This window comes from Sturnira hondurensis, unplaced genomic scaffold (genome assembly GCF_014824575.4).
Source record: "Sturnira hondurensis isolate 20B ecotype Veracruz unplaced genomic scaffold, ASM1482457v3 Scaffold0004068, whole genome shotgun sequence".
NCBI classification, from domain to species: Eukaryota; Metazoa; Chordata; class Mammalia; order Chiroptera; family Phyllostomidae; genus Sturnira; species Sturnira hondurensis.
In genome coordinates this window covers 6,862,232-6,886,254 of record NW_028076699.1, presented here as the reverse complement: position 1 = coordinate 6,886,254, position 24,023 = coordinate 6,862,232, and the positions used below count along the sequence as shown (strand labels likewise).

Genomic DNA, 24,023 nt, shown 5'->3' with positions numbered 1-24,023 from the left:
ATACTATGAAACAAAATAATGCAGGGGAACATTCTGTATCTTAGCTGTGGTGGCATCTTCACATGTACATACAATTATTAAAACTCACCACAGTATACACTTAAACTAAATGCAGTTCATTGTATATTAAGTAGTCCTTAATAAAAGTGACCAGAAAAAAATCATAGAGCTCTCTATATGAAAGATATTTGAGATACACTGTTAAACATGAGAAAAGTACAGTGTTAGTATATATAACTGTGCATACTGTGTTATCTTCTATGGTAAGGGGGTAATAATTACTCAGATTTATTTTGCATTTAAGAAATTCTGCAAGAACAAACAAGAAACTAAGAAAAGTGGTTCATTATGGAGTAGATGTAAATGGAGCAGCTGAGGGCAGTGACAGGACTGAGATTTTCCCACCGAATATTCTTATATTGTACTGATTTCTGAACCATGAGAATGTTTTACCTATTAAAATTGTCTTTTATTATTAAATAAAAGCACTTGCAGAAACAAGACAACCTACATATAGACAGTATCAGGATATTGCTTCCACTTTGAATTCAAGGCATTTCCACACTTTCAGAAGGTGAAAATTTTCCGTAACTATCTTTATGCAAATGAAATTACTCAAAGCAACTTGGAACCCCCAGAAAGGTTACAATAGCAACTGGAAGGAAGATTAAATACTTCTTAATTTTTTCTTCCATTAAAAATGACAATTGTTCCTCAAAATAAGTCTGCTTCTAATTCTAAGTTTTGTGGGACTTTCAAATCAGTACTATTGAACACCTAATACAATCCATGATTTCTGTGACTACTAGTATCATTTTACAAATGAAGAAACTGAGGCTAGAAATAAGTCCAATATTTCTTAAGAGGTGACATAGTAAGGTTTAAACCAAGATCTTCTGGCTACAAAGCTTTTTTTTTCCAGATTTGACCATCTGTATTAGGAGCACACGTAATTTTTCAATACCATGCTCTCTTCTACAAGAAATAAAACCAACCTTTGTCTTGGCTGGGTGGGTAAGTTGGTTGGAATGTCAACCCCTACACCAAAAGATTGCAGGTTCAATTCCACATCAGGGCACATACCTAGCTTGCAGGTTCAATCCCTGGTCAGGGAACATAGAGGAGTCAACTAATTGATGTTTCTCTCTCACAATGATGTTTTTTCTCTCTCCCTCTCTCTCAATCTCTCTCTCTCTCCTCTCATCCCTTCCCTCCTTTCCTCTCTCTTAAATCCATAAACATTTAAATTTTTTTTATTTAAAAATTTTTTATTTTGATATAAAAATGTTCGATTTTTTTAAACAACTAACCTTTAACCCACTGGTATCCAAATTGTAGTAGGCATCAGAACTACCTGGGCAACCTGATAAAGCAGATTTCTGGGCCCTCCTCCCAGAATTCTAGAATCAGCAAGGCTGCAGTTGGATAGAGAATTTCTAGGAAGTTCCCAGGTGATGCTGATGCTGTTTATTCTGAGACCACATTTAACCACTGGATCCTAACCAAGAATTCTCCTTTCACCATTCACTAGTCAACTTGAAGAATTCAATTTCAGTTTTCTTTCTTTTTTCCAATTTCAGTTTTAGAAGCACAAATTTTTTATTTCCAAAAGCTTAAGACTCCAAGGGAAAAAAAACAATCTGGCTAGCACACACTTTCACCCAAATCTGCAATATATGTAATATTATCAGATGGACACTGAGCTAAAAGAAGTGATTAACGTGAACACTGAAGGTCAGCATTCCTCTCACTGCAGATCGGAGTCATTTCCTGGAAAAGTGGACACTAGACACAAAAAAAGCTATGTCAGCCATCAGCTGCCAATAGACAACACATTTTTTGAATGCTAAAAATACACTACATTATTAATTTCATGTTGCCTTGAAAATAGCTACCTTGACAAAAGTGTAATCAATTTTTCTACCAACAAAACAAAACAGAAAAGTGACTTTGTTTTCTTATAATACTGTGCTTTATCCCAACCAAAGTCTGCCATCAAAACAAATGCAGCAACTAAATCAAATGATGACCATACTCAACATACAAAAAAGGTCTGGCTGGCAACTAGTTTCTAAACTGAAATGTATTAGCAAATGCATTTATACAGCCTGGGGTAGACACTTAACCAAGAAGCATTTACAGTATCTTTCTGAAGATTTCAATGTAAAAATACCAAAAATAAACCTAAGCTCATTCCAGGATATCAGAGAAAAGGACAAAGAGAAACTTAAACATAATAAAATTGGTATCATGGATATACAGAAGTCTAAAATATCCTGTACAGAAACGTTAGCGTATCCAGAGAGCATATGTAAAAACAGGTCATGAACTTGGCAACAAAGAAAATCTTGAGACCAAAGATGGCAGAGGAGTAAGTGGAAGCTACACTAACCTTCTCCCAGGATCAATCTGGAATTACAACTACATTGTAGAGAAATCATCCTAAATGACCAAGTAAACACTAGTTGGAGACAAGTCTCACAACCACAGACAGACAGAAGAAGCCATATCACCACAACGTGACTGGCAGAGTGTGTCGAGATGAGAGAGGGCTGACTGGCCCCCCCGGGCAGCAGCTGACGTTTCAGAGGGATATTTCAGCGGCTGGGGCAGGGGTGGTGGCACTTCCCCTGAGAAGTGTAGGGTCTAAAATCAAAGCTGGGCTCTCCAGCCCACAGCACCAGAGCTGGGAAAGAACCCAAATAACACACAGCTATGAAAAGCAACAGAGTTTCTGTCTGTCAGAGGAGACAGCTCGAGATGCAGAGAGCCTCTTAAATGGCCAATGCACAATATTTCATTTGCAGCCACTTACCCAGGGTCCCAGCAGAGGGAGGGCAGCATGGACTAGAGATGCTTGAGGAAAGTCTGGGGTTGGTGGCTCTTGGGGGGAGAACTGGAGGAACAATCACCAGGATCCCTGTGCTAAGTCACCCCCCATACAGCAGAAGCCATCTGTCTCAGGCAGAGCACTCCCCTCCGAGTGGCACCGGCCTGAGGGGAAGCAACAGCCCTACCCTGTGGAGCTTAACCCCGGCTGTTAAGTATAGCTTGAAGCTATATTACTGATTCGTTAACAACTAAAGCAGATCTCAGGGAGCTCTGAGGCCTCAGCTGACCTTTCCCTGGGCAGGGTCCCGCCTTGGTGTGCAGCCTTGTTCTTTCTGAACACACCCAGGCTCAGCAGAGGAAGCCACAAGCTGTGGGTCACTGACAGCTCCAGCCCAAATGTCCATCAGTACATGAGTGGATAAAACAACTATAGGACATTTACTTGGCTGTAAAAAAAGAAGAAAATGTTATCCTTTGTGACAGTATGGAGGGACCTGGAGAACATTATACAAAATGAAATAAGCCAGTCAGAGAAAGACAAATACCAATGCCTTCACTCATATGTGGAATCTAGTGAACAAACTGAACTAAAAAAGGAAAACAAGACAGACTTGTAGATAGCAAGATGACAGCTAAGGAGGGGAGAAGACGGGAGGTTAGAGATGGAGAGATTAAGCAAAAAAGAAAAGACTCATGGACATGGACAACAGTGTGGTGATTGCTGGAGGAAGAGGGTATAAGAAAACTAAATGGCGACTTCCGCCAAAATGGAGGCATAGGTGGAAACACTGTGCCTTCTCCCACAACCACGTTTGAATACAACAAAGGTTTGGAGAACAAAGACACAGCCAAAGAACAGAAAATTGAATTATACAGAAGTCCGACAACAACAAACCGTTAACCGGGACGATAAGAGGGGCAGAGCCAGCAGCAGAGCAGGGTCGGGCAGGAAAGATCCCCAGACCTAGGTGCGCAGGTAGACCGGACCCAGTCAGGGTGTGGGACAGACCCACCGCGGTCGCACATTCGCGCACAGTGAGATGGACCACGCAGGCCCCAGGGGGCGAACCCAGTGGTGGAGGGCTGACCTCAGTGGCACACTTGAGTGCAGTGGGACAAAATGCGCGGGCCCTGGGGACAGTGGCAGCTGCGGCGGGAGGCGGTAGACGGGACGCCATTGCTCCTCTTTGACCCCGCCCCCACATACAGTGTCAAAACCCAGCAACTGAGCTGCCCTGCTCTGGTGAACACCTCCGATCCTGCTCCTAACAGGCACAAACAGCCCAAAAGATGGCCCAAGAAGAACTCAAAGTCCCAGAGCCAATAACTCTCAGCGACCAAGAAATTGCCAGCCTCTCAGAAGCACAATTCAAGACACTGTTTATCAGGATGCTCACAGAACTGGTTGATTATAGTCACAAATTAGAGGAACATATGAAGGCTAAACTAATTGAAATGAAGGGAGATGCACAGGAAACCAATAGTGATGGAAAGGAAACGGGGACTCAAATCAATGGAATGGACCAGAAGGAAGAACGAAACATCCAACCAGAAAGGAATGAAGAAATGAGAATTCAAAACAATGAGGAGAGGCTTAGGAACCTCCAGGACATCTTTAAACATTCCAACATCTGGATTATAGGGGTACCAGAAGGGGGAAAGAAACAGCCATGAGTGGAAAACTTATCTGAACAAATAATAAAGGAGAACTTCCCCAGTCTCGCAAAGGAAATAGACTTTCAGGAAATCCAGGAAGCTCAGGGAGTCCCAAAGAACTTGGACCCAAGAAGGAACACACCAAGGCACATCATCATTACATTAGCCAAGATGAAAATGAAGGAGAGAATCCTAGAAGCAGCAAGAGATTAGGGGACAGTCACCTACAAAGGAGTACCCATCAGACTGTCAGCGGATTTCTCAAAAGAGACCTTACAGGCAAGAAGGGGCTGGAAAGAAGTATTCCAAGTCATGAAAGGCAAGGACCTACATCCAAGACTGCTCTATCCAGCAAAGCTTTGATTTAGAATAGAAGGGCAGATAAAATACTTCCCAGATAAGGAGAAGTAAAATAAAATACTCCACACTCAAGGAGTTCATCGTCACCAAGTCCTTATTATATGAAATGTTAAAGGGACTTATCTAAGAAAAAGAAGATAAAAAACATGTACAGTAAAATGACAGCAAACTCACAATTATTAACAACCACACCTGAAACAAAAGCAAAACAAACAAAAACAATAAGCAAACAACTAGAACAGGAACAGAAACACAGAAAAAGAGATGACACGTAGGATTAGCAACTGGGGGTGGGAGGAGGGGAGAGGGGGAAGAGGTACAGAGAATAAATAGCATAGACGGTAGGTAGAAAATAGACAGGGGGAGGGTAAGAATAGTATGGGAAATGTAGAAGCTAAAGAATTTATGACACATGGACATGAACTAAAAGGGGGGAAATGTGGGTGGGAGGGGGGTGCAGGGTGAAGGGGAGTGAAAGAGGGAAAATGGAACAACTGTAATAACATAATCAATAAAATGTATTTTTAAAAAACAAAACAAAAAAAACAAAGATTTGGAATGAAAAAGGACTATGATCACAAACCCAGAAGAGATTAAGAGAATAATGCAAATAAATCTGTGGCGATATGTTTGAAAGTCAAAGAAATGGATAATTCCTTAGCAAAATAAAGGAAGAAAATTTGAACAGACTAATTTAAAAATAAGATTAAAATGGGGGTTAGAAATTTACCATTCATGAGTTCACAGCAGAATTTTATCTAACCTTTATGAAAGAAATGAATACAACTCTATTTGAAATTAACTCTCCAATTACTAAGGACAACCTGTCTTTAGAAAAGATGTCAGACCTTTCTCAGCATACATAAATGAAATGAAAGTAAAACATTATTCATGTTTTCCTTTAATGAAAAACAAACTGAAAATTTAGGAGTATATTGTGAAGTAAAATTCCTATAGCAGAAGCAGATACAGAGATGCTCGGTCAAGTTGAGACACAAATGATAATACTCTTCAGCATCTTCACAGCGCATTATCCAAAGTATATATTTGCATGTACCTTAAAGTTAAAATGAAGAGAGCAAACATATTTTCTATTATCCATTTGTTTAAAAATATGTATTGATTACCTATAATTTCTAGGTAAGAATAATCATACCAACAACCTTAGGGAATAAGTTTTCCTATAAGGATGAACAAAAAGGGGAAATTTTCACTTGAGAAATTAGAGTGGTTAAGATTGTAAGAGCATTAGGTTACTTACCACTGCAAACTCATCTCTGTCAAGCATTCCATCATGGTCAATGTCACTCAACTCCCAAACCTTAAAAAAAATATAATAATCACTGTAATGGTATAATCAATAAAAATCAATATTTATTTTATTTTTTAAATCAGTATTTTAAGAAATAAAAATTTTTTGAATAAAAAAACAATAATCAATATTGAGAAAGATAATGTTCTTTCATTTGATGTGTTACATGTAAACACCAAATACAAAAATCGAGTTCAAAGTTTCACCTAAACATGTATTTTTTCTGAGAAATTTCAATTATGCTGATTATTATTATATTAAATACTATATTAACATTACTGTAAAAAGAAATAACCCACATACATTTTAAATAGAAATTCCTTTACAATTTTTTTTAAAATATAATTTTGATTTAATTCTTGTTCAAGTAAAAGTTTCTGTCTTATATTCCCAACCCCTTTACAATTTTTTAAAACTATTTTTCTTCCTCTCAAGTCATAAAACAATTATGTATACAGTACTTTAGACAACTAGTGTATAATGCTTTTTTGCAAACATCATCTAAATTCATGCAGCAGCTCCATGTGGTACTAACGACCCTGCTTTCCCTGCACTACAGAATCTCTAATCCACTAAAAGAAATATGCAACAAATACTGGGTTAAGGATCATTAAGTAACTAATAATAAAGTCCAGGCCAGGGCTTACCAAGAAAAAATAAAATCTAAAAGGCACGGTAGATTTGGTCTAAAACAAGAATAAACTCCATAGCCTTAGACTAGCCATAAAACTACATTAAATCTTGGGAAGAAGATATTTAAACATTCAACAAAATCTCTCTTGGGGCAGGAAGAGAAGGTGAGCTAATGAAAGATAGGAGAGGGGATAACCTAGTGCTTGGTCGTAAAATGCCTTGCAAGGAGTTTAGACTTTCTCCTAAATACAATGGGAAGTTACTAAGAGGGTTAGTTTTACATTTGAAAAAAGATAACAGGATTATATTAACAGTTTAGAAATCTCACACTGGACCACACAATGGGAAAATGACTAGTAAGAAACAATTCTAGAAAATGGCTTTTAAATTAATATTTACCGAGCACCTAACCTACACAGCACTCACTGATCCAGCAGTAACGCTGCAGGTGGTGAGGTGGTAGTTGTCACCACCATTGTCATCAGCACGGCAGCTACTGTTCAAAGGGTATGTACCAAGCACCGTGCTAAGGTAAGTACTTTACAAACGTTATCACATCTAATCCTTACAACCCTGTAAACTGGGTTATACTCATTTTAAAATTACAAAACTGAGACATGCTTTTCCAATGATTTATCATCCAAGGTCAAACAGCTGAGAAGTGGTGCAGCTAGGATTTGGCCCTACAGAGTCTGATTAAGCAAGTGGTTAAAGAAAGGACAGGAGGTTTAATGAGAGACTAGGTTTGAATATGAAGAGCAGTAAAGAAAAATCACTATGGAAACAGCACAAGAGTGGCTGGCAGTAAGGAAAGCTCAGCTGAAGAGTTGGTGGTGAAATTATGGTGACACCAATCTCTATTAGACTTTCTCAGTACTCCATATGCAACCACAGAGAAGGTACATAATTAGCTTCTTGCAAAGATGATTTTCACTGAGCAAGCAAGCAGTTAGAAAACATCAAAAAGGGAGCTAAAGATGCTGATATGAAACTGTGGACCATAAAAGTCAAAGTTGGATGAGGAAAAAAGTAAATTCAAAAGATGGGGAAAGTAAAAGAGTCTGAGATTTCAAGATCTTGATGAAATCAAAGAGGTCGTCTGCCAAGTACCTAAGAAAGATACCTAGAAAGACAGAAGTTCTATTTAGAGAGCAGAATTTGTGATTTCAGGGATGAAACTGTTCCTTACGACAAGGTTCCATGATACAACCATGGGACAGGTGTTGGCAGATGTAAATTCCTGATGGTCTCTGGAAATTAAGTCAAGGAATTGGATTTGAGAGGTCAGAGCATACAACACAAAGAAGAAAGGACCTACTTAAAAGGCTTATAGATACAGCTAATTTCAAACACTTGTATTTTAGAGAGAATAATTGAACAAAGAAATTGGGAATATAAGTCAGAATATAAAAAACTCTAAAACAGCCCTGGCTGGCATAGCTCAGTGGATTGAGCGCGGGCCTGCGAACCAGACGATCGCGGTTCGATTCCCAGTCAGGGCATATGCTTGGGTTGCAAGCCGGTTCCTTGCAGGCTAACTACCAGCAGGGGATGCACAAAAGGCAACCATACATTGATGTTTCTCTCCCTCTCTCCTTCCCCTCTAAAAATAAGTAAATAAATAAAATCTTTAAAAACTGTTACCCCCAAAAGAGTTTGTAAAAAAAAAAAACAACAACTCTAAAACAGCTTCAAAATAAGGTCTGCACATTTTTTAACAATGAGCACAAGTTCTCCTGGTTGATACAGAATTAAAATACATAAAAATTACATTTAGAATTTAATAATATCTTACTCTTCCGAGGATATCCACAGGTAACTTGGAGTTGAGCAACACTGGTTTCACTTTATCACCGGAGAGAAATCCATTTACTGGGCTTAAGCTATCAAAAATGGCATCATATTTGGCCTTATCTTCAGACTGTAATATAAAAAAGATTGCAAATTAAAAGTAGTGAAAAGGGTTCAACTATAATTATAAAAATTAAGCCCTCAAAGAATAGATAACATATTTTTAACTTCTCATTTAAAAAACATTTTCCCTTTTATCAAAATATATTGTATCCCCTCCATTCCTCTTGTAGCTGGAACACTGCCTTTGCTTTCCTTCTGTTAGTTTAGAATCAAAAGAATCCAAAGGTAGAAGGGCTTTGGGAAGAGCCCTTTCAAAGGGAGAGGGCCCAACCCTCTCATTGTGGAAATAGATCGATAGCAAGGAAGTAACTTTTATAAAACATACCACGAGTAAGTGACATTCCGTGACTTTCTAAACATGGTGAGACTAACATTTCAAAGTCAAACAACTTTGAAAAAGAGTATCACTACCATAGGAACAAACATCAAGTTTCCTGCATTCTTCCCTAAGCAAGATTTCTTATCATTAACAAGATTTCTAAAATCCTAGAAAGTTACTTGTATAACATAAAAAACATACTGTTCGTGATGTGTCCAGTTAAGTCGAAATCCCCATACTTTTTAAAATTAGTTAAGAGCACACAAGCATTCATAGACATACAAATCAAAACAGCTTTCTGAAAAAACTGTACACATTTATTGAAGGTCATCTGATCTGCTCTATTCTAAAAGTATTTTTTATTATTATTTATTTATCTTTAGAGGGGAAGGGAAGGAGAGAGGGAGAGAAATATCAATGTATGGTTGCCTCTCGTACGTCCCCTGCCAGGAACTGGCCTGCAACCCAGGCATGTGCCCTGACTGGGAATCAAACCGTGATGGTGTGGTTTGCAGGCCCGCGCTCAATCCACTGAGCTAGACCAGCTAGGGCTATTCTAAAAGTATTTTTAAATTACACTTTTAAAACTCTGATGATAGCTATAACGAGTGTGATGTCTCCAAATATCTATAAAGCAAAAGATCCATTTCAGAAAAAGATTTCATGAAGAATTATTTGTTTTGTAGCTCTAAAAAGAATAGCTATTTAACCAGAATTTTTAAGCAAGACATAATACAAGCGGGGTAAAATATTCATCAATATTTTAGTAAATACAGGATTATGACATCATTTTTAGTTTACACTATAACAGAAATGAGATTAAGCCAACATTAATTGTCACAACATGACTGACAGTGCTATAAGATCCCTCCAAAAATTTCTAGTACCAGTATTGCCCAAAAAGTAAAAAAATGAAAGTCTAATGCAGATTTCGGTATATTTTGGAAGCAATGAGAGAGGATTATGTGGAAGAAAAGCAGGGGTAAGGAAGAATAGTCACAAAGTTTACTTACTTTTACGGCCCATGGGAGCTCAGTTGCAGAGATGCCGCTGATTAGCAAGGGACTATCGGTATCATGCTGAAAAGGAAAATAGAGCACATGAAGGGCTGAAGTCCTCATGTCAGTAAACAGGGAAGAAAAAGAGGTCTTTGGATTTAAACACATTCATGCAAAATTTTGGATCTCAATGAATACCCTATTTTACATAAACTAGTTTATATTAATTCTGTTAAATCATCTAAGTTCGAATGAAACAAAAACTGAGTTAGCTGCACAAACGACAGTGGAACACTAAATAAAACTTCAGTGTTACAGAAGAAACCTATTACAACTGAGATGAAGATGAAGATATCTGAAAGTAACAAAAATATTTATTGCCCTGTTAACTGATGACTTCTTCCCAACACTCTTTAAGGAAAGCTGACTGGGACAAGAACTTAAGGTTTGTAAGTTACAAGTGCACGAGCCTATCAAGAGCATGTCTAAGTAATTACGCTTACCCGCTTGTACACGAAAATATTTGAACAAATTTTATAATACAGTTAGGCAACAAATCCCTAAATTATCCCTCTGACTCCATGACTCTAAGCCTAAACTTAGAAGTACAGAAATTCTCAAAACTCAAGTTAAAATTATAATATTCAGACCAATCCTTTTAAAATATTGAATTTAAAAACAAGCAAGAAAAGCCATAAAACTTCTGAAAAAAGGGAGTCGGGGTAGAGAGGCCTAGCCCTATCAGATACAAAAACAAATTACCAAATATGATCACTGAAACAATGTGAGATCAGCATATAGATAAACTGATAAATCAGTGAACAGAAAAGCCCAGAAAGAAAAACAAAATACTTATGAGAATTTAGCACATGACTGAAACAGCATTTCAAATGAGTAAGGAAAAGATGATTACCAATAAACTGCAACAGATCCATACTACAGTCATTTTTAAAAAAACATAAATCTGAATTCATACTCATACCTCACATCAGGACAAGCATAAACATAAAAAAGAAATCATAAAAAATTTAAATCCTAATAATTCATATACATAAAAAAACAATGACCTCTCTATTAAAAAAAACCACCATAACATAGACAAATGACAAACTTGGGAAAAATATTTGCAACTCATATAGACAACTCATACAGGAAAACAGAGCTGTTTTCCTAATATACAAAGAGCTTCTAGGATTCAATAAGAAAAAGGCTAAAACCCATGAAATATAAGCAAAGCCTATAAAACAGACATTTCACATAAAGGTAATATAAATGGATAATGATAAGCATGAAAAAAACTATTCAACCTCATCCTATAAAACCAAATGGACAAATTAAAACTGTACTCACACTCCATCTGTCACCCATCAAAGTGACAAGGATCCAAAAGTTTTACAACAGTATGTTAGCAAAAATGTACTCAACCAACTGCTGATGGGAGTGTGAACTAGTGCCACCACTGTGAAGACATGTTGATATTATATGTGAAAATTACAAATGCACAAACTTTTGAACAGCATTTCCATTTCTGAGAACTTACCCATATAAATACATTTCTGCGTATTCAAAATGATGTACAGTCAAACCTTGGTTCTCAAATGTCTTGGTTCTCAAACAATTTGGTTCTCAACCAGGCTGTTCACAGAAAAAATGTCCTGGTTGTCTAACAAAACTTCAAGTCTTGATTCTCCACTCAACAACTCTTTCATGCTGATACCTACATGATCAGTCACACATCTCTCAGATGACAAAGATTTGGTTTTCGAACAAACTGCTTCTTGAAGTTTTCTAGAATGAATTAAGTTCAAGAGCTGAGGCTCCACCATATATTCAGGGTTATTATGCTCTACAGCATTTTTAAAAATAGAAGATTAGAAACAAGCGCCATGGCTGGTGTGGCTCAGGTGGATGGAGCGTGATCCCGTAAACTGAAAGGTTGCAAGTTTGATTTCCAATCAGGGCGTGTACCTAGGATGTGGGTTCAGTCCCTTGTCAGGGCATGTTCAGGAAGCAGTTGATCAACTGATCAATGTTTCTCTCACATCAATGTTGTTTTCTTTCTCTTTCTCCTTTTCTCTCTCCCCGCCCCCTTCCTCTCTCTCTGGAATATCTCAATGTATATATTCTCGGATGAGGATTAAAAATTTTTTTTAAAAGATTAGAAACAAGCTACAAGCCTATCAATAGGAAGTTAAATAAATTATGGTCAATAGAAGGAAGGAAATATTAATAGAATGCAGCCATAAAAATGAATGAGGAAGGTTTTATGTAATGATACAGAAAGATCTCCAAAATATATTATTACTAAAATAAGGTATATAATTGTGCATACAGTATGCTACAATTAATATTAAATAAGCACGTAGGTATTACTATTTCTTTATATACACATATAACAACTCTGAAAGGACATACAAGAAACTAGTAACAGAAGTAGCCATTACAAAAGAAAAGTAGCTGGGTAATAGAAGTCGGGGGAAGTTTTCTGATACAACAATCTCAAAAATACAATTTAAATTTAAAAGCACTTCTTACAAATCTTGGTGGAGGAACAGCCAAGTTCAAGCTACTCAGTGAAACCTCCAATCCATTCTGGGCACACGCCACAAGACGCAAGGCAACAAAGAATTCCTGAAGAAGAAAAGTATGACTGTAAGAGCATTATCTACCCATCCATCCACCCATCCATCCATCCACAGACATACCTAAAATCTGAAAACACAACAATTCACAATTACTCCAAAGTCTTTATGCAGCAACAAATATATGCAGCACACTTACCCGAATAACACTTGCTTTAAAACTGAGAAAAGATCTGTATATAAAGATGGTCCCAACATTATGAACACACACAAAAACACGTGTTAACATAAATGGGAAAATATTTAAATGATGATACACACAGTGGAAATTAAACAAAATTAATAATCATGCTTCAAAGAATATTTAATGGTGTTAAGAAATCCTTTTTATCATTTAAGTGAGGAAAAAGAATATGAAAAAAAGCCCAGAAGAAAATAATATATAAATGTTATTGAAAGTCATCTCTGGATTTAAGATTATAAATTTTGAAAGTAGATCAGTCATTCAAGTGACTCAATCACTGCTAGTCCAGAGAAGCTACAGGAAATAACCGTGTAGCGTCTAAAAACAATTATGTAACTGCTTGACTTCAAAACACTTGTAAATCTCTCCCAAAGTTCCTTGGATTTTTGTCACTTGAAATGTCAGTCCAGAATGTAATAAATGCAAATGCTGAAGGCACTACTTTTCAGTTAAAGTCAGGTCTGGGAATAGACAAAAAAAACTTCACTCCAGTTATATAACTTACAACTTGTCAATACTCTCTAGTACAGTTATTGATACAATCAATCCTTCACTGTTCTCAAGCCTCCTATTCTCACCAACACCCTTCTCACCCAATTCCTAACCTATTCTTAGAAACTTGCAGGTTGCTTGTTGTGTACCATACCTTGCCTCGACTCATAAATTTCTTGAAAAAATCCTATTTCAAGAGCTCCCCTTTTCTTTGTATTCCTTCCATAAGCTTCTATGCAATCTGACTCCAACTCCCACCATTAGCTAGAGAAACTACTGACTATGTCACAAATAACATCCTAACCACCAAATGCTCTTATAAAAGAAAAAAAGAGAAAAAAAAAGCAAGCCCTGGCTGGTGTGGCTCAGTGGATTGAGCACTGGCCTGAGAACCAAAGGGTCCCTAGTTCAATTTCCAGTCAGGGCACATGCCTGGGTTGTGGGCCAGGTCCTCAGTAGGGGATGCATGAGAGGCAATTGATGTTTCTCTCCCTCTCTCCCTCCCTTCTCTTATCCCTACAAATAAATAAGTAAGTAAGTAAAATCTAAAAAAAAAACCAAAAAACCCCTCCTCCTACTTGTTCTTTCTGGCAGCCTAAAAAGCACAATCTACTCTGAAGCTATTCTCCCCTCCACCAACATGACTTCATAAAGCTTGTGTTCCTCTGACCTTGCAAGTCTCTTTGGTGGAAGTCAACCTTTAAATCCTCCAACCTGTAAATGCTTGTTGTACTCTAAGTATTCCAACATTAACCCTCTTCCTCGTCTCATTCTATGTGAGATTCGATTACTCAGGTAATCTGGTACACTTCCAAAGTAAAGGTGGGTTCTAAAGTAACATAATCCTGCAAAAAATTTTAGTTCTGCTACTTCAAGTTGTGAGGCCATAGGCAAGTTAAATAAAATTCTTCTATAAAAAGGGAGGGAGACTAATAGCTACCTTACTACCTTATTACAGGAACAAAATAAAAACCATACTACAGGAAGAAAGCATCTACTGTCATTTTTGGCACATAGAAACTCAATAAGTATATGTTTCTTTTTTTTCTTTCATATGTTAATTCAAAAATCTATTCCCTTAATGCAAACATCAAAGTTTAACTGCAGTCTCATAAATCCAGCCACCAAGATGTAACAAACGCAACTTAAACTCAATGTCCAAAGTTCAGAAATCTCAGTGAAGAATGTAAGTGATCAACTCGGGAATAAAGGAACCACATCTGTCACATTCACCTATTTTCAAAGCCTGGCTCAAAACAGGTACTCAGCAGATGTTTGCAGACTCTGCGTGCTCATATATAACTGTGGTGTTCCTGTGTCTCCAATGCACCAAAGTGGCCCTTCTGTCCAGGAGCTCCAGTGAGGACTACAATCTAGCCCTAGAATCTTAAGAGACTGGGTATTCTAACCTTCTCATCAAAATTTCCCCATCCCCTTCTGAGTTTCATACTACTTCAGCAGTCCCCACGTAAGGGAGAATCAGCTTTGAGTAGCAGTACTTAACCAATGTATCAGCATGCAGCAAGCTTTGAATCCAATCCTATAGAACTCTGAAATCCATCCCCAGTAAATAGAACTTCAAAGAACACTGATAGTATCCAACACACCCAGAACTACATTCACGTATTTCGGGTCTAGGGTTCACATTTAGCTTATAAACCTTTTTTTTCTTTTGGTTTGTATGTCAGAGGTAAGACCTGAACAAGAATACTCAGGTTTGACTAGCCAAGAATTTCTTTTCAAATGTATGAGGCAATACTGTCTTAACAGTTAATAAAATCCATGTTCATTTATAAACTCTGTACATGTAAGAAATTTAATTAGTAAGCTACAAAGAGCAAAATCTCTCTGAATGACAGAAAAAAAACCATGCTATTATTTTTTAAAATATTTTATTTATTTATTTTTAGAGAGAGGGGAAGGAAAGGAGAAAGAGTGGGAGAGAAACATCAGTGTGTGGTTGCCTCTCAAATGTCCCTTACTGGGGACCTGGCCTACAACCCAGGCATGTGTCCTGACAGGGAACCAAACCAGTGACCCTTTGCTTCACAGGCCGGTGCTCAATCCACTGAGCTACACCAGCCAGGGCCCATGCTATTATTTGAAGTGTCCCCCAAATTCTTATCTTCAAATCCTAACCCTGAAAGATAATGGTATTAGGAGGCAGGGCCTTTGGGAAGTACTCAAGCCATCAGGGGAGCTCTCACTAATGGGATTAGTGCTTATAGAAGAGGACCCAGAGATCCCTAGCATCTTCTGGCACATGCAGATACAACAACAAGTTTGCAATCAGACAGAGACCTGACCTGACCCTGTCGGTACCCTGATCTCAGAATTCCAGCCTTTAAATCTATGAGCAATAAATTCCTGTTTATAAGCCACACAATGTGTGGTATTTTGTTATAGCAGTCCAAACAGATTAAGACCCTCTAGTAGAACAATGTCACCAAATTAACACTAACCACTGGGAATTAGTTACTGTAATGCCTACTGATTAGAAATATTTTCATTGTTCTGGCATTTGCCCTTCCAAAACTCTAATGTTGGTAAAAAGCAATTCTTAGTTTAAAAATACAAAGCACTGGCAGTGTGGCTCAGACAGGTTCCCAGTTGATTCCCAGTCAGGACACATGCCTAGGTTGTGGGTTCAATCCCTGTCAGGGTGCCAGACAAACAACAAATTGATGCTTCTCTGTTATATTGATGTCTCTCTCTCTCTAAGCAATGAAAAAATGTCCTTGGGTAAGAATTAAAAAATAAATACAACAAACTACTGACTTTTTTTATTCTGAATCACTTAAAAATTTTTTCATATGAATCTCTAAATCTTACCTGTTTGTTCAGAATACCTTTGCCATCTGTGTCAGCTAAATCCCAAATCTGGAAAAAAAAAAAAAGAAGTATCAACCTATATTTTTAACAATAATCATCTTAAACATAAATTAAATCCCTGAAATGTATAACTTCATGATCTTTGGTATTCAGATTTAAGAATCATAGAATGAATCCCTGGCCGGTATGGCTATGAAGGTTGGAGTGTCGTCCCATACACCCAGAGGTTGTGGGTTTGATCCTCAGTCAGGGCACATATGGAAGGCAAATCAATCAGTGTTTCTCTCTGTCTCTCTCCCCCCACCTCCCTTACTCCCTTCCTTCCTCCTTCCCTCCCTCCCTTTCTCTCTCTCTAAAAGCAATGAAAACATTTTTAAAAGCAAAAAAAATAATTTTTAAAAAACAATCATAGAATTAAAAGTGGAAAGAAACCTCAGGGATCACTTAGTGCAACACTACACAAAAGTACTAAGGCCACTAAGGCCTGGTAAAGTTAAGTGACTTAAGAACATTCAGGGCATCAGGGAAACAACTGATACCCAGGTCCTAATTTTCAATCCAATACCTTTTTCTTTACCCCAGGTTCTAACTCCAGTCTAATGCTCTTTTTTTAAAAAAATTTATCTTTAGAGGGAAAGGAAAGGAGAGAGGGAGAGAAATACCAATGTATGGTTGCCTCTCATGCGTCCCCTGCTGGGAACTGGCCTGCAACCCAGGCACGTGCCCTGACTGGGAATCGAACCATGATCCTTTGGTTCGCAGGCCTGAGCTCAATCAACTGACCTACACCAGCCAGGGCTAATGCTCTTTTTACTAGAACATACTACCTTGATTTTAGATTTTTACTAAGATGATATTCTCTTATTGGCAAGTCAAAATAGTTAGTTTACTTGTGGATAATTAAACTATTAATGAAAACTTTTCAAGGTTTTTGAATACATATCATGTATAAGGACTCACCAGGAGATCAAGCCAGCAGACAGACTTGCCACTTTTTTGTGCTTTTTACTAAGCCTCTCATCCCCACTCTATTCACCACATATAAAACACAGTTAGAGACAGTTATAATAGAGGAAGTAGAGACAGAGCCAACTCTGAGTGGGTGGCAAGGTTCCCAGTCTGCACTGTTACTCCCCACAACACCCAAATGTACTATTACTTCCTCATTTCGTCCTACTAAAATGTAATTTGTTTTCTAAACATGCGAAAAACACCTCATTTTTCAAATTCTCTCCATCACATTACTGTAACTGCCTCTATAACTCAGTTCTAACTTCTACATTTCTTGATAGTATCTTTCTAAATTTGCATCTAATTTATCTACACTACTAAATATTCATTATAATCTAGTTATAATAAACAAATACTACCTTTCCAAGTATCAAGTCTGGAAGCCCTGATTTTTTCAGGAAAACAGCAGCATCAGAAGCCAATACCCTTCCAGTATTGCCAGTATCAACCTGAAAAAATGCAAATGGTAAGCTGACAACAAACACAAAATTATTTGCCTTCCTTGCTGTGATTTGGGAAGTTGCTTTTTCAAAAAGGGAGTAGGAATCCTTTGACTAAACCAAGGCCTAAACTAAGCTAATATCTGGATAGCCAAATAAGTAGAGTACCATCTAGACAGCACTGGCAATTTGCAAAGTGTCTTTTATTGTGTCCAATATACAAATGAAAGAACTGAATTTCAAAAGAAGTAGAGGAAATTAGTGGAGTCATAAAATTAACACATTATCTCCTGACTGCAAGTCTTCTATAGTTGCCTTTTAAATTCCAATAAACTTAGTGGCAATAGGAAGAAAAGGGCAGCATTTCCTGGAGAGGTTTTTTGACAGAAGGGAATAGCTACGTGTTATCTGTTTTTTCAACACCTTTAAATCATTAACCTCTGCTTTTATACTTAACTGTTAGAAACTGTAACCCTCTACTTAAAAGAAATCAGGGCAGCTCTAAAACCAGCAGTGATTACATAATAAACTTAAACATTTTAAAAACTGTTAAGTTCCTAAAGCACATCAAGGGCAACATATCATTTTAACTGAGAGGGACTTCCCTTTAAGACAGAATGAGGTCACCAAGAACAAAAAACCCGTTCAAAAGGGAAAAAAAAGTGATGCTCACTTCTGTAAAGATTTCCTAAAGTTCTATCTGTAAAAACAAAAATTTTTTAAAGTTATGAGAAAGATAACATGATATTAGGATATTTGTGAGCTAGCTATTTTTCCAGTTTCATTAAAAGACTAAACTGGAAAAGTTTGTTGTAAACACATACAAAACATTCCAGACAGGCCAATGCCATCCAAGAAGCAAAAGAGAAAACCTTTCTTTCAAGTGGGAGAACATAGGATAAATCTGGCACTCAGCAATTCTGGAAGAAATGCCCAATCCAAGTTTGGGGTAACAAGGAAGTACAAAAAGGATTGGGAAACCTGCTTTTGGATTTTTCAGAACTCCTTTTCTTTCTGCACTTCCTGACCAGGGTGGGGGGAAAAAAAGAATACCTACCCCAGCATAGTCTAAATATAGAGGCAGCACTCGGGGGAAACATTAATCAAACTCATTAAATATTTATATACTGTATTCCAATTGAGAATTTTAGTATCTTCCATTCTTTTGGTCACTAAAATAAATTAAACACAGCCATTTAGTCATTGTCATCCATAGGCAGTTTCTGTGATACACTGATGCTTGTCTGAAGTCTCTGCTATAAGCTACCAACTACAATTATGTCTTCAACAAAGCCTCAGAGCTGCATCTAAATGACCATACCCTGTACTCTGAGTTGTTAACACTTCAAAATATAAACTTTTGGTTAAGACTTTTGAGCTGACATCACTTAAACAATTTTTAGACTCTATGGTGAAAGAATTTCCAGGACTCTTAGCAGTCCAGAAGCAGATATACTCGGTCTATCCAGAAAAAGTCCAGCCATTGTTAATATAACAAGAACGTTTGTGCAACATCAATGTAACCTGGCAGCCAAGGAGAATGGAATGGAATGCACATGGCTGAAAAAACTACTTTATTAGTCAGTGGGGGCAGTAGAGCCATTGAGTGAACATGCGTACTGTGTGGCACGGCAGTCAAAATGACTGAGCGAGTAGAGCAACGAATCTGTATAAAAGTTTGTGTTAACCTTGAATATTCCTCCATGGAAACTTCGGGTGATTCAGAAGACCACAGCTATGGGCAACTGGTGATTGGCAGTATCATCACCACACAGCCGTTCACGCATCACACATTGTGCAGAGGTTTTTGGTGAAACACCAAATCACCCAGGTGTCTCAGACCCCCTACAGCCCACACTTGGTACCCTGTGACTTTTAGCTTTTCCTATAACTAAAATCACCTTGGAGAGGGAAGATATTTCAGACAACCGATAAGATTTAGGAAAATAAGACAGGGCAGCTGATGGCAACTGGGAGAACCGTGTGAGATCTCAAGGTGCCTAGTTTGAAGGAGATTGAGGTGTAATTATCCCACGTACAATGTTTCCTGTACCTTGTATCTTCTTCATATTACTTCTTCAGTATCTTCTTCTTCTTCAGAAGGTTGGATACCTTCTGGACATAACTCAAATTTTATGAAAGCAGACTCTTGACCCAAGACGCAAAACAAGAATTAGACAGGACTGAATAAAGTATTGAGGAAAATGTAATTATGGTTATTTACTTGGGATATTGTTGGTATTATTTTTAATATTCTACTTTGTAATGAATATGTGAAAGAGCCCTCTGTTTTTCCTATACTATCTCTAACCCTCAATTTAGTAGGCTCTGTGCTTGTATAGTGAACAAAATAGTTTTAAATGGTATCTGATTCTCCCTGACTCGTCAGAATTCAAAATCATATCCTTTAACTGAATGTCCTTAACTTTTTATGGCAATGTAGTAATTATCACATCGATTACATAAAAATTTGGTCTCCTTTGCATCAGGATATAATTGGGAATGTCAGTTGTGCAGAACAAGGTAATACTTGAAAATTATTCTCTTTTATTCAGATAGAACAAGTCACTATTAAGGAACAAGAACTAGCCTACCGGAGAAAACTGTCCTGCAACCTGGTTTATAAGGTCCCAGTCTCTGAGACAGTAAAAGCAAGGTCACTCAGCAGACTAGGAACCTAAGCAGATCTAGAAAACCTCAAATTGAGATCTATTCTCTCAAACTTATATGTGCTGTGGGTGAAACATGCGGGGAGAATTTCTAAAGTTTGGATCCTAGCCTCAAAATACAGGAACAGGTCCTGGCTGGTGTGGCTCAGTGGACTGAGCGAGGGCCTGCGAACCACACGATCATGGTTTGATTCCTGGTCAGGGTACATGCCTGGGTTGCAGGCCAGTTCCCGGCAGGGGACACATGAGAGGCAGCCATACATTGATGTTTCTCTCCTTCTCTCCTTCCCTTCCCCTCTAAAGATAAATAAATAAAATCTTTCAAAAAAATACAGGAACAAATAAAGCTCAGTTTGAGATGCTTTAAACATTTTAGGCAGAAGTTAGTTCTCTGGCCACAGAATCTATTAAACAGAGAACATATGGCTCTAGAGCTGTAAGTCACACTATGTAGATAGTCAGGTCGAATATAATGACACCAGCCTGTCTGTGATCAGGATCACAGGTGAGAAGACTATTAGGAAAAACTACCCAGTATTTGGAAATGAGCACATGAGATTGTCTACACCCTCAGGAGATTTATCTACTCTGTGGTGTGCACTCTTTGACTGATTTCTGATCACCTAGACTATTTTACACTCTGTAGGGATAGTAGTTAAATTCATACCAATGAAATGAGAATTGTGTCTGTAGAATATAAATCTCTATAACTCATATTCTCATTTTTACATCTTACTGGTTCTCCCAGTAATTAATGAATTTAGTAAAATCCTTGACACAAGTCCATTTCACATGGGCATGAGAGTCACAGTTTTAACTTTATAAATATCAAAATTTAATAAGTCTTAAATACAACTAAGAGTCATTTCCATTTGGCTTATAAATTAATTTGGGTATTTATTTCTGAATGAAAATATCTAATGTTATATGGATTTTTAAGATATACAAATATTTGAGACAATTAAGTATTTAGGCTTAATTATCTTTCCTTCATTTCTTAAGACCTTATCAAAAGTATTAAGTACTCAAAGCAGGAGGCTAAAGCACAAAAAAATTGAAAATGACATGTCGAATTTATCCAGCTGACTGGTAATCTGCGTGTACACAATCAAGGGTTGAAAATATATTTTATGTTCAATCTAGGAAGACAAATAAGAATCTTACCTGTCTATAGTATTTTTCATAAACAGGATTCCCACTTGATAACTAAAATAAATAAATAAATATAAATTAAATGCTATTCAATAACTTCTATTAATATATATTTGCATTCATTCAATAGCTATTTGAAAAATAAAGACAAATAAGAATAAAATATCCTTGATTTCAAAAAATCTGGTTTCTTTTGGGAGGGAAAATGGGAGTGAATAAAGGCAGCCCCATAGATTACTAAGAATCAGGTATAAGAAATAAAACAAGAATTTTAAAGTTACTCTTGACATCAGAACTCTCTTCTTCATGCAAATTTTACCCAAACCCAACATATAACAAATCAAGGGTGAAATGCTGGTTAAAAGACAGCTGAAACTCCGAAAGCCTTAAGCAGTCAACCTCTGCCCAAGTGCCCAAAGTACCTACGAATACAACATACTATTTTATCGAAAAAAACATGTCAATAAAATGAATACACCAGAAGATGTACAAAAAGATGATACTATCATCAGATCTGAAATGCTTGTGGGCAGGGAATGCCATTCAATTCACACCACAGTTCAAAGGGCTAACGAGATTTTGGTCAGCTGATGAACAGACTGATCATCCCATCTGAAAAGTAGTTTAGGAGTATCAATGTTTGAAGGTTCAGGTCCACCTGTACATGAATGCATAAAAGTGTTCTAGAACCAGGAAGGGAGTTTAGGAAGGCTTCATGGGGGAGATATCAGTGCAGGAATCTGAAATATGAATGGGGGAAGGGTGATGCTATACCTAGATAACAGCATGCACAAAGGCGAGCATAAAACCAAAAGCTCAATTACATTGAAAAGAATCCAGGAGTCATGAATGGTGATACAATGTGAAGATAAGATAGTGAAGTTTTGTATGAGACAACTTATGAAAGTCTTCATCTACATGGTAAAAGTAAAGAATATGAGGATAAGAAAAGGAGACAAATTCAAGAGATATTAACTCAGTCTTAGTTCTAGGTGATCATTTACATGTAAAAAAGAAAAGCAGAATGGAATGTAGAGTGCTACTTAGGAAATAAATTTAATGGCCCAGTAAAGAACCTGAACACTAGAAATACCAGAAAAGAAAAACATGCTTTGAAGAAAAGTTTATAAGACAGATTTGATAGGGCTTATTAAAAAGATGAGGGGGGGGCAGAAGTTTAGAAATGCAAAGATAAAAACAGGAAAAAATTAAGTGACAAGGTTGGGCCTATAGTCTCAATGGGACAAGACTAGATTAAGAAACCAACACTCACTGAGTGCCTACTGGGAGAGAACACATCATGTTCAGTGCTTTATAAATATTTCCATACTCTATTTTTGTGAGCCACATATTATCATCCCACTCTGCAAACGAGGAAACCTAGTGTGAAATTCAATTATGCGTGTCAATTTGGCTAGGCTATGGTACCCAGTTGTTTGGTCAAACACCAGTATAGATGTTACTGTAAAGGGTTTTTTTTAGATGTGCTTAATATTTACATTAGAAGACTGAGTAAAACAAATTACTCTCCATAATGTGGGTGGGCATCAACCAATCAGTTGAAGGCCTTAAGAGGAAGAATGAGGCCTCCTGAGGAAGCAGGAAATGTGTCTCCAGAATGCCTTCAGACCTAGCCGCAACATGAACTCTTCCCCGGGTCCCCAGTTTGCTGGCCTGCCCTTCACATTTAGGACTTGCCAGCCTCCACACATGAGCCAATTCCTTAAAATCAATCAGTGTTTGTGTGCATGTGTGTGTGCCCCTTGTTGGTTCTGTTTCTCTGGAGAACTCTAATGTACCTAGTCTCAGAGAGGTTGCTTGCCAAGCTTTTAAATGGCAGAACCTGGGCCTAAGTGCAGTCCCACTCCCAGCCCCATGCTCTTTCACACCATGCTGCTTCCCGTATGCCCTGGTTTGCTCAGGGCAGTTCTGCTTTACAGCCTGCTGTCCCAGCATCCCATCTAGGTTACCATGTGCCTCAGATTTCTCATTTTCTTAAATTAACTATTATTATTAATCACTGTGTTAAAATCAACCAAGATGGATTCAGTATTTCTCTAACTGTACACATCTAGCTTCTGGCCAAAGAATCAGCTAATAACTGTGTAAGTGCTTTTATCACCTGAACAAGTGATGAAATCTGAATGAGAACTAGTGATAATTTCATCTTTCTTTTCCTGATTCTTTACAGATACAACATAACTAACACTTTCTTTTAGGTATTAGTTACAGCATGCAGAAGACTCGGTGAGAAGTTTCCTCAGGCACAAGCAACCATGGACAGCTAACTCCTCACAGCCTTCTGAGACATGGAGAAAGTATTTGACACTGGTGCTCCTGCTGGCTATTTGCTGTGCTGGTCAGTACAGTGACATGTACAGTGACCTGCAAGATGCACCAGGCAAGTAGCTGGCTAAGTCAGTGGGGAATTCTTGGTTGGGGGAGGAGCCAAGTCTGATAACTTGTGAGGTGGTTTTGTTATTTATTGCAGAGTATAAATCTGCAATTTTTTGTTATTTTGTCTGTCAATTATTTTTTATTATCCAATAAGCCCTTTTGGTAGCAATGAACTAAAAT

The 24,023-nt window shown here is 37.5% G+C and overlaps 1 protein-coding gene across 2 annotated transcripts in view; it reads right to left on the bottom strand.

The window, feature by feature from the left end:
- The window catches only part of EPS15 (epidermal growth factor receptor pathway substrate 15), a 131,425-nt gene that overhangs the window by 72,226 nt on the left and 35,176 nt on the right, over positions 1 to 24,023 (bottom strand). For both annotated transcript variants that reach the window (XM_037043305.1, XM_037043304.1), the window contains exons 2-8: positions 21,459 to 21,500; positions 17,545 to 17,634; positions 16,175 to 16,222; positions 12,560 to 12,655; positions 10,040 to 10,105; positions 8,589 to 8,714; positions 6,110 to 6,169 (exon numbers count right to left, since the gene is read on the bottom strand). In XM_037043305.1, coding sequence (XP_036899200.1) covers positions 6,110 to 6,169; positions 8,589 to 8,714; positions 10,040 to 10,105; positions 12,560 to 12,655; positions 16,175 to 16,222; positions 17,545 to 17,634; positions 21,459 to 21,500 — 528 coding nt within the window. The remainder of the gene's footprint in view (positions 1 to 6,109; positions 6,170 to 8,588; positions 8,715 to 10,039; positions 10,106 to 12,559; positions 12,656 to 16,174; positions 16,223 to 17,544; positions 17,635 to 21,458; positions 21,501 to 24,023) is intronic.